This window comes from Podarcis melisellensis (assembly GCF_964234715.1).
Source record: "Podarcis melisellensis genome assembly, chromosome: 9".
Lineage (NCBI taxonomy): Eukaryota > Metazoa > Chordata > Lepidosauria > Squamata > Lacertidae > Podarcis > Podarcis melisellensis.
Genome location: NC_138541.1, coordinates 39,980,353 through 39,991,468, shown reverse-complemented (window position 1 = coordinate 39,991,468; position 11,116 = coordinate 39,980,353). Strand labels below are relative to the sequence as shown.

The 11,116-nt window shown below is 41.0% G+C and overlaps 1 protein-coding gene across 1 annotated transcript; it reads right to left on the bottom strand.

The window, feature by feature from the left end:
• Positions 1 to 811: 811 nt before the first annotated feature.
• FGB (fibrinogen beta chain) lies at positions 812 to 9,351 on the bottom strand. Its single transcript, XM_081926107.1, has 9 exons — positions 9,195 to 9,351; positions 8,954 to 8,974; positions 7,358 to 7,564; positions 6,430 to 6,613; positions 4,998 to 5,225; positions 4,055 to 4,168; positions 2,951 to 3,073; positions 1,831 to 2,116; positions 812 to 1,208 (listed from the first exon to the last, which is right to left on the bottom strand). The coding sequence occupies exons 1-9, from the start codon at positions 9,297 to 9,299 to the stop codon at positions 980 to 982; spliced, it is 1,497 nt and encodes a 498-aa protein (XP_081782233.1). The 5' UTR covers positions 9,300 to 9,351; the 3' UTR covers positions 812 to 979.
• Positions 9,352 to 11,116: the final 1,765 nt, after the last annotated feature.

Below are 11,116 nucleotides of genomic sequence, written 5' to 3'. Positions count from 1 at the left end.
TTAACACAGCAGCTCAGTTTGCTTCCCAGAAGCCTCTGGCTGACTTCTGGGAAAAGAATGCTGGACTCAATGGAACACTGAACAAATCCAGCGGGACCTCTTACGTTGTGAAGCTTTTCCCACAGAATTTGAGACAAGAACTCATTTCCTCACTTTGAATCTACTTGGAATCTACTTTTGAATGGAGAAGTTGTGGAATTCCCTCCACACAAAGATGCAGCTGGCTTCTTTACAGTACAGCTTTTTTCGCAGCTCATTACCCTGGCCTTTGACAGCTGTGAGGTGTGATTTAAATTATATAATACTTAAAATTGTATTAGATTTTCATGTAAATTGTTTTATCTTATTTTAAACCGTGTGATGGTCTTGCAACTTGCCCTGGGACCTTAAGGTCAAGGGTATGTGTAAGAAATCCTGTAATAAAGAAATGAAGTTATTGGAGCAGAAAATGTCAATACTATAGAGGAAGTATGAGGTATTCAAAAGGTTTTTGTGTTGCCTATCTGTCACAAATGTATCACATGATGTTTGCAAACTATTTCAATGAGGTTAATCCAAGCCAGGAACCCCTGGAACTACCACCCCTGCAAGGTAGAGGGTTTCTTACTTAGCTTTGGGAAGGTTGTGCAAAGGTTCTGTCAATGTCCCCGAGCTCTCCTGCAAATTCCCAAAGCTTGGAACCTTGCTCACCTTCGGGGAAGGGAAATAAATGGAGAGTGGGTTTTCTTCTCCTCTCCCTTTATTTATTTCCCTCCCATCCCCATCTGTACAAAGCTGTGATCACATAAGTAAAATAAGTGTAAGATGTGAATTGCCTGTATAACACTTCTGCTTTTATTCACGGCGCATTTAACCAACATAAACATGGCAGAGTGCGTGTGTTTGCCGGTTAATGTTTTAATGCAAAGTTAGGCTCAAATATATCATGAAACAGATATGAGCACAAAAAAATTGCCACTGTTTATTTAAATAACCATCACTATTCTTGGATGATTGGTCTAATCTTCATGCTGGCTTTCTTCAGTGAATGCCAGGACCCTTTCCAATTCATCCATACCATGCCATCGTCTGTTCCGTGTTTTGCCATTTCTGAGGTATAATGCCCACCCCAGTAGTATCTGCCATTTGGATTGGCGGAATGGCAACGGTTGTACCACCAACCACCACCATCTTCTTTGGAACACTGTTTCTTTGGGTCTGGATTTGGCCTGCGGGGTGAAATATACAAAAGGCATATTTTACATGCACCAATAAAAAAGTAAATGCATAATCTGCAAATCCAACATATATTAATTTATGTTATTAACTGTTTTCAATTCTGAATTTTAAAGTGCCCTGGTGAAGGGTGGGTAGTAGATTTAAATTAATAGTAATAGTAATGATAATTACAACCATAATAAATGTAATTGTGCACCCAGTAATAGCTGTATCTTCCTTGGACAAAGTAATCTCTATTAATCACCCAGGAGATCATCCTATGGTTCTCCGAATGATGACTTATATAAATTATATAGCTTATAACTCTTAAGACTAGGATACTTTTTATAATCTGTTCCAGACTGACAGCATGATCCTATACATGTCTAATCAAAAGTCGCTCCCCCTGAATTAGAAATACGCCCCCCAAAGCCTGACAGATGTATCTGTGTGCCCATCAGCCATCAGTGTTCATTTATTGCAATGGTAATAAACTATGTCAGCCCAACAGGATGCAGTCGTGCAACATCAAGAGTTGCAAAGGAACCAATTCATCTTTAGTCATACATAAATGTGTCCCAAATGTGTGTGCCAGAGTACAGTAGCAAACCAAGTGCAAACGCATACACGTACCAGCCATCATTGTCTCTGTCGAAAGTGCTGAAGAACATGCTATTGTGGATTGTCATGGTTCGGTTTTCGCCATACAGCTGCGAGGCTCCTTCTAACAAGGCGTTTCCAGCTGTGCCCCTGTAGTTACTAACTGAGAGCTGATACTTGTTCGCTTCCCCCTGAATGCTGAATCCTCCATAGTGTGCTTTAACCTTATCACCATTCCAGTCTTCCAGTTCGATTAGAAGTTCAGTGGGCCCCATTTTGGTAAGCTGACTGATTTTGTCATTTCCGAGCCAATATTCACCTGTGGGATAATGAAAACACATTGGCTAAAGAGATCTTCAGAAGGGGTTTTAAGGAATCTATTCTTTGTCCTAAATCTGTAAAACCTGAACCAAACAAGGCACTTCCAAGAATTATGAGAACACCTAGCTGGACAATGAGTTAAAACCATATGTCATTTTTTCAAGCAACAGAAACAGAGAAATCTTGCTTATCCCTGCTCTTCTAATCACTCCAATGCAACCAACAGTCTTTTATTGATTTATGTAAGAGGAAAGTTCAGAGACTGTTAAGACAGCTACAGAAAACACTTCTTGACACTGTTTTGATGTACAAACTTTATGCATTGATACAAAAAGGAAGCAAAGGTAGTCAAAAGTGGCAGGCATTAAGGTGGCAGTGTTTATCTCCAGTTCTTGTTGGACTACAACTCCCATCATCCCTGACCACTGGTCCTGCTAGCTAGGGATGATGGGAGCTATAGTCCAATAACAGCTGGAGACTCAACTTTGAGAAATGTTGTAATGATGATTCATTAACACAGCCACTTGATCCATGTAGCTGCAAGTACATAGGAAGATACATTATACCGAGTGGGACTATTGACCCACTTTGCTCAGTGCTGTCTACACTGATTGGCAGCCTCTGTCCAGGGTTTTTGGCATTGGAACGCCCCCAACCCTACCCAGAGAAGCTGGAGAATGAACTTGAAGCCTTCCACATACAAAGCAGATGGTCTACCACTAAGTAGTCATGCAACTCCCAAGTTGCAGTATGTCCTCTCACATTCTTCACCAGCCAAAGCAGCTGATAATAGTTCCATTAATAAGAAGCTGCTCAGAGTCAAGATTCTTACCAGGGGTGTCACAATAGTTCTTTCCACCACTGGATGCAACATTTCCAAACCCTTTTTTATAGGAATCCCATGTTCTTCCAAAGTTAACACTGCCATCTTGGCGGTTTTGAATAAGAAGCCAGCCTGGAAAAGGTAAAAGGATGCAAAAATCACCAGTCATTAACCAAAACAAAGGAAAGAAGAAGAAGAAAAATGCTGGCACAGGTCATTTTAGTGTATCATCAATATGGCCTCAGTAATTTGTGTCTCAGTGTGTCTGAATGTACTGGTATATAGAAGACTTCAGTAAAATAAATAGCTGCACCTCTATCTAAAGGACATGCACTGTCTATTTGGACATTCTCATATCATTTCAATAGCAGAACTTGTCAGTGGATCATTGCTTGTGTAACAGAACAATACCTCTTAGAAATAATGAGATTTTAGCAACTGATTTCTCATGGGGTCAGATGCCCACTCTCTGGATTATAACCTGAGATTTTTTACCTTGCCCATCTCGAGATGGGCAGGATATTTAATACCAAAATATGCAACTATACTCTAAAAATATATGTTCACATCAAGGGTGGCACATGAGATTTCAAAGTGCTAAACTTTGATGTGATAGTATCCATAACACATAGGCTACTGGGGGTGGGTTAGGGAATCTTCTCAGAATTGAATTCCAGCTGTAGTTTGAGAGAATGTGCATCATACTTAACTACCAAATACTTAATTTCAAAGTTAAGTTGACAGGCTGTAACTGTTTTCTTGTTAACACAAAAGCTGCAGGTGTAATACAGTTGGTGCAAATTTCTTTGCCACTTTTTTGGTTCTTTTTACTCAACATAGTAGCAGCTTCAAATGGGCAGCTTCAATGAGTCTTCTCCCTGAATAGCCTCCCCTCTCTCCTTGCCACTGTCACTTGGACTTGTTCTCTCCCTCTGGGACCAACCCACACCACTGCCTAGAAGGCAAGTGGAGGCTACAGTTCCCTCACCTTGCTCTTATCTCTGTTTGCATCCTGGAAGGGGGAGATGAACAGGAAGTAGCAGCACAGATGGGGAAGGGCAAGGGGTCCTGGAAATCACCAAGCTGCTCCTGTGGGGCACTGGCCCAACTCACCTCCATTGTCCGTTTTCATGTCGCAATAAACTCTGTATGGTTTGAAAAAAGGATCCGGTTGGACGAGATACATCTCAGATGTTTCACCTCCTTTCCGAATTATGTCTTCGCACTCTGCAATCAGAAAGCCATGATATATATTGCTGAGCAAGCTACAAAAATCTTTCCCTCCCCCCAATAGCTTGGTATTAGCAGAACCAATTACATACAGGCGTAAAATTGTTTACTGCCTCCCACTTTCTTTCTAAAGGATGAATTAAATTGAGAGGATGAAAGGAAGGAAAGAATACTGTACCTGTACTGTCCTACTCACATCCCTCAAACACGGAGTTTTCATAGGGTCTTTGTGTTTAGGGGCCACACCCAATACTTTTGGGGATCCTACTGATGTGAAATGTCTTTTCTCCACCCGTTTTGTTAAAAAACAAGGTTCCCTCAGTAGAATGAGGTAATAAGAGATTTTCATTAGCTTAAGCCGGCATGTGAGTGAACCAATTACCACGAGGGCCCTCAAACCAATTGGGAAGAAAGGAAGGAGAGGAGAACAGCAGGCAAGTTGGCCTTAGGCCAAGAATGTGGAACCTGCCGCTCTCCAGACATTGCTGGACTACAACTTCCATCATCCCTGACCATGCTGGTCAGTGCTGATGGGATCTGAGAATCCAACAACAACTGGAGGACCACACGTTCCCTGTCACTGTCATAGACCTTGGGATGAAGTTACAGGGCTGCTGTAGCCAGACCATCACCAGTCACAATGGACACAGAAGCTGTAGCTGGCGGTCGGATTGCCCTGTTCATTATTTGGTGGTCACAAGAGATCCCTCATTGGAGATGACAGTGCGGTGTAAGGGTCTCTGTGAATGCGCCAGTGGCACCCTCAAGGCTGCCTGTGCACCTGTCAAACTGTGGAGCAAGAAAAGTCAGGGAAGAGAGAGATTACCTTTGCCCGACACCACAGGTATATTGCATGAAACCGTACAGGGAGTGCGACAGTTTTGCAACTGAGAAGTGACAGTTTTTTGCAGCTCTTGTATTTTCTTTTGCAAACTATCCACAACTGAACGAAGAAGTCGCAGGTTAGTTGGGATGTTGTTGTCTAGGTTGTCTTTGATGAAAGTGTAGTGCTCTTCAACCTCCTTGTTGTATTGAGAAATTACATTCTGGTTATCTGGGGAAAAAAGACCAAATTCATGTATACTTTTTTTAAAAAAACTGCTAACAGAATAAAAGAGCATTTATTGTGTCAGTACATAGTACATAGTAGACTTTTTTCACCCAATAGGCTAGTAATCTGACACTGACTCCCACTGCCCTTGCATTCCTCTGCTGCATCCTTTGTGCATTTCTTTAGATTGGAAGCGCCTTGAGGCAGAGAACTGACCTCTCATTTTTGGTAAAACAGCATCAGTGTTAATAACACTTACCCAGAGTAGACCCACTGAAGTTAATGGACATGACTAATTTAAGTTCATTAATTTCAATGGATCTAGTCTGAGTAGGAATTAAAGGTAAAGGGACCCCTGACCGTTAAGTCCAGCCACAGACGACTCTGGGGTTGCGGCGCTCGTCTCGCTTTACAGGCCAAGGGAGCCAGCGTTTGTCCGCAGACAGCTTCTGGGTCATGTGGCCAGCATGACTAAGCCGCTTCTGGCAAACCAGAGCAGTGCATGGAAACGCTGTTTACCTTCCCGCCAGAGCGGTACCTACTTATCTACTTGCACTTTGATGTGCTTTCGAACTGCTAGGTTGGCAAGAGGAGTAAGACTTAGCCGCATATGTATGGAGGGTACAATAGAAATAATAAATACTAATACAGTGTGTTATAAACCATGATCAAGATTTCGCTTCTGCTTTATCTCCTGGACAAGTACTTCGGATGTTTGTAGATGACATCTGCCTATCTGGTCCAGCACGAGAGTCAGGAATTATTACCCTGATTAGAGATTGATGGCTGGCTGATATGATCAAACTGCCATACTGCTAAATGTGTCATTTTCACACATGGTTCTTACATTCCAATCCCAATATAAATCTATTCAAAATAGACAGCAGTGTTTAAGTTTTCATTTAATGCTATTTTTATGTATAATTTTAATGTCTCTCCTTTTTTCTATTTTTGTTGTGTAAGTCTCCTTAAGATACCCAATTACAAAAATATAACTAATACATAAAGGTAAAAACTAAAAAATTTTTTTAAAGCATTCTGCTGTCCCACCACATGTTTGTGCAGGGAGTGTGGTCACGAATGTGCCTTCTGGTGGTCATTATTATCATTCATCTTTCTTGAGAAGCCTTTCAGGACACCCAGAGCAAGGCAGTTTTGCCTATGTATTGATTTGCAGCAAGTGATAAATAACAATAGCAGGGTTTACCTAATACTTGTTTCTGTTTCTTTGCTAGCCTCTCATCCAGCAGATGGGTATAAGAATATATAGTTGAAGTGGACTGCTCTAGCTTCTGCACTTTGTCTGTTAGATCCTGCACAGTTGGCTTCACCGTCCTTTCCTGTTTCAGCAGCGCAGTCCGCAGCTCACATCCAGTTGGGCATAAGACTCCCTTTAAAAAGCGCACACACACAAACACAATGCAGCTGAATGCAGGAGGTTAGAGCTAACTTGACATTAAGTACATTTTTTAAAAATTCAATGTGCAAGCTTTTTTTAAAAAAATTATGCAAGTAGCAATGCCATCCCATAGTGCTTGGGTGTGGGTGTGCATGGAGTTCTGAATGGGTAAAAAAGAGGGAGACACAGAATTGGCCCTGTCTATCTGATTGCTTAATTCATACATGACCATGAGTGATATGGAACTGAATCACAAGAAGGTTACTGCCACAGAATTTCAGGCATATACGGATGGGCATACAAAGTAGGTGCTAACAAATCAATTAATTGGCTAGCCACACATTTGCAGCTAGTTTTGTCATAACAGATGGCTAGTAATTGGGGGAGATAAAGAACAGAATGTCTGTGTTATGATGTGTAAACGAGATGAGTTCTTAAACCATTAAAATAGCAATTGTTTAAAAGCAGCTGCCATCTAAATACCTGATGGCCACACAGATGTTTCACTACAGACCCGGCAAAGTAGCTGTGAAGCAAGCTCCCCAGCAGGGCATGTTTGTAATTTTTGAAATATCAGGATCACAGCCCAAAGAAAACCAACAAGAAATGGACTGATAAGCACATATACTTTCCCACCAAAGTGATTCCGAGAGGTAGCCTTATCAAACAGGATGAAACCTACTACTTGGTCTTAAGAATTATCGTCCCACCGCACTGGTAATGCACATAAACCTACCAGCTCTTCCGACATATGTTTGCAGCCTCCATGGTCAGGGAATACAATCTGCTCTCTTTTTCGGCCAGCCACAGGTGGTTTGGTTGGACGAGCCCGATATCGAAAGCCACTACTGGGAGGAAGAGGAGCTGGACGGAGAGTTGGATATGGCTCCCGTTTTTTGTTCAGTGGCCTGTGACCTCGTGCATCTACTCCATCGCCTTCAACCTGTTCAACGACGGCAGTGGGAGGATAAATAATCCTGTTACTGTTATCATCTGCAAACAATTTACGTGATAAAAAGAAAACGCCGTGCATCTACCGAAGTATTTATTCCTCCAAAGTTTTGCTCATTTTCCAGTTGCTCTCTCCTGTGTAGTTTGGGGAGGGGCTGGGGCTGCGTATTTTTAAAGTTTTTCCATATGTCCTTAATGGTTTAAAATGTTTTCATCTATTTTACTTATTTTTCTTTAGCCTGTACTGTTTTGCTGCTTTGTCATGTTCCACCTGGGCTCCTTTGGCAGGAATGGCAGGATGGAAATTGAATAAATAAAGCTGGCAGGTTCACATGTAACCACAAGCCATAGTTAAAACAAACTAAGGTTTTTAAGCCAACAACAAACCATGGCTTCAGATTGTGGTTTGTTGGCAGTGAATAAAGCACAGTTAAGCACTGGGCAGGGTTTATGTATAATACTAAGTCATGGTTTAATAAACCAAGGGTTAGTATTATGAACAAACCAGGCCTGCTCTAGTATTTTGGACTGGAGCAGGGGGCACAGGGGTCATCAAGGAAGCTCAGAATAAAACTGTATGCAGAAATCTGTCATTGGAGGCAAGTAAATTCTTCAATATATTTGACATTCTTTTGAAACCCATTCGGGGATGGGGAAATCACTTAGCATGTGATCTGGAGAATAACAGCAGATAGAGAAATGCCTGCCTATTTATTCTTTGCTTGCAAATGCACCCTTCCCAGCTGCTCTCTCCTCTGAAAAAATATGCATTGAAATATGCAGTTTGGTCATAACAATTATGAATTTTTGTGCTTAAAAATACATAAAGATGCATAAGGAATAGGGCTAGTATTCCTTAGATATTCCTAACCTAACATCCCAATGAAATGAACAAAACCTGAGAAAAAATAAATCCAAAAGCAATGGAAAGCAAAAAACAATTTTAAGATAAAATGAGATAATATATTACAATACAAATAGTTACCCATTGAACTTCATTCAAAAGATTAACTGAATTCACAAAAGATGACAGTGTTCCCATAGACAAAGTTAATGTGCTACTGGATCGTCATGTTAGAGAAATTTTCTTCCTTTTCAATATCTTATGTGGAAACAGTCAAACTATACGTGAATAATCCCATGAGGACCAGCATGCTTTCTCACCCCACCCGCCAGCTTTATTTCAAGAAATGAAATATAAATCTCTCTGGAATGGCAATATTAAATAAATTCTTAAATTGGAGGTAAATGCATTTTTTTCACACACACAATTATTTGACAGCAAATTATAAGCAAATATATAAGTTTCTGGAACGGAATCCATAATTATAACCATTATGTGGTTTGTTTTTCTTTAATTAAGAAGAAAACTCGGTCTTACCGGAGCTGCGGTTGTGGTTACCTATATAAAGGAAAAGGGAAGAAAGAAGGGAAAAGGATCAGCATTAATTACACATAACTCAAGAATTCAACTCTTCTTTCTTACATGTTTAGTTTGCAAATTATTATTTCCTTAATGCAAATAAAATGGCATTCGGTTTTGCCTCCATTTTCTGAAATCTAAACCAAAAATGCGAACACATGTTTATTATTTTTTTTAAAAAAAACCTTTATATTCTAACCTCCTCTTCATCATCATAGTCAACAGCAGCCTGGGATTTAACGACGACAACAACAGAAAGGAGAAACAGCAAGAGTAGTTTCATGATTTTAGATTGCGTGAGCATCTTAGCAGCTTTCCTCCCCTCTGTAAAATCAGAGAAAGCAAGTCAGTGATCATATATAAATGAATCAACCTGAAGTATCTTAGCTGGTTAACGATAGGTCTGCCGTCCCACACTGTTAATATTTAACCTAAATGTTCAGAGTTTGTGCCTGGACAAAGTCTCCAGTTGAGCAACATCTTTTTGCTATGTACCATCTTCAAGGGAGGACAAATAGGTGTCATTTAAATATAGCCATGTTCATTTGCGGAAATTAAAAATGTTGTAGTCGTAAGAAATTGGGTAAAGAAAACAGACTAGCAGTGTTTGTAACTGTAATCAGGGTCTTGATAGTCTTGTTCCTTCGTCTCCTTTTTGCTCTTCAGGTCTCAGCAACCCTGACCCAAAGCTATGTATAACTACATTGTCTCAGATCTAAAGAACATTAAATGTCATCCTTTAAGTCCCATTGAAATCAATAGGGAGTTATTTGTTGTGACTATGCCCCATTAATTCCTATGGAGTTGGTCTTTCCTTTACTCACGTGTAGTTTCAAGTCTGTTACTGTAATTTTACATACCCTTACTGTGGTTTTGGATATTTTTCATACTTTGTAAATGCTAACCTAGTCTTCAAACGGCATTGCATGCTGCCCATCCTAAACCACGCTATCTCCATTTTAAAAAGTGCAATTTATCCTTCAACCTTAAGTCTTACTGTGCAACAGATCAGCAGCTTTGAATGCTTACACAATGAGAAGAGCTTGTGCAAATCTTTAATGTGGCACATCAGCCAGATTAACCAGATGACGATTTTTATTTAAGCTTATTAGTTGCATGCTACCTCAAGCTTTCTCCACGCCAAACAAAGTTTTATAAGCATCTATCATCTTCCTACTAACAGTGCCTAGCTAAGTGAGATTGAGGGGTATCAGATCTCCTGCTGCAATCCAAGCCCTGCTGGCTTGGGCCAGCCAGCACAGGAGATACGTGTGTGACTTATCTCCTTTTTTCCTGACATGGCTCTACTTGGAGAATGGCCATAGCTCAATGGTATAGCATCTGCCTTGCATGATGAAGATCCTAGTATCTCCAGGAAAGGATGGGAAATACTCCTGCATTAAACCTTGGGAGAGCCATTGCCAGGCAGCAAAGATGAGTCAGATGGACTGATGGTCTGACTCTGCATGTGGCAGCTTCTATGTAAGTTATGCCAGCTTCAGGAAGTCTGATCCTGGGGCCCAACAGAGATGGTCTCTGTCCTACCAGTGGACATACTTTGGGGCCTAATATTGACTACTATTAGTGAAAGAACTGCCAGTGGTAACTCTAAGCCCACAGAAATATCCATGAGCATAATTGTACCTTGGAAGTCGAACGGAATCCGTTCCGGAAGTCCGTTCAACTTCCAAAGCATTCGGAAACCAAGGCACAGCTGCTGATTGGCTGCAGGAAGCCCCTGCAGCCAAACGGAAGCTGTGTCGAACATTCGGGTTCCAAAGAACAAACCGGAACACTCACGTCCGGGTTTGTGGTGTTCGGGAGCCAAAACATTTGACTCACAAGGCGTTTGGGATCCAAGGTACAACTGTAGTTGCTAGAATACCAGTTGATAGAATAACAGCTGCTGGGAACTTCAGAAGAGTGCTTTTGAGCTCAAATCCTGTTTGCAAACTTCCCAAAGGCATCTAGTTGGCCCATGTGAGAACAGTATGCTGGACTAGATGGGTCACTGATCCAGCAGGCTCTTCTTATGTCATAATGTCATGTAAATACCGCTTCCCAGAACAGCAGTTGGAGCACACAGGATAAACAGAAGTTTGTATATAGCCAAAAACCTGA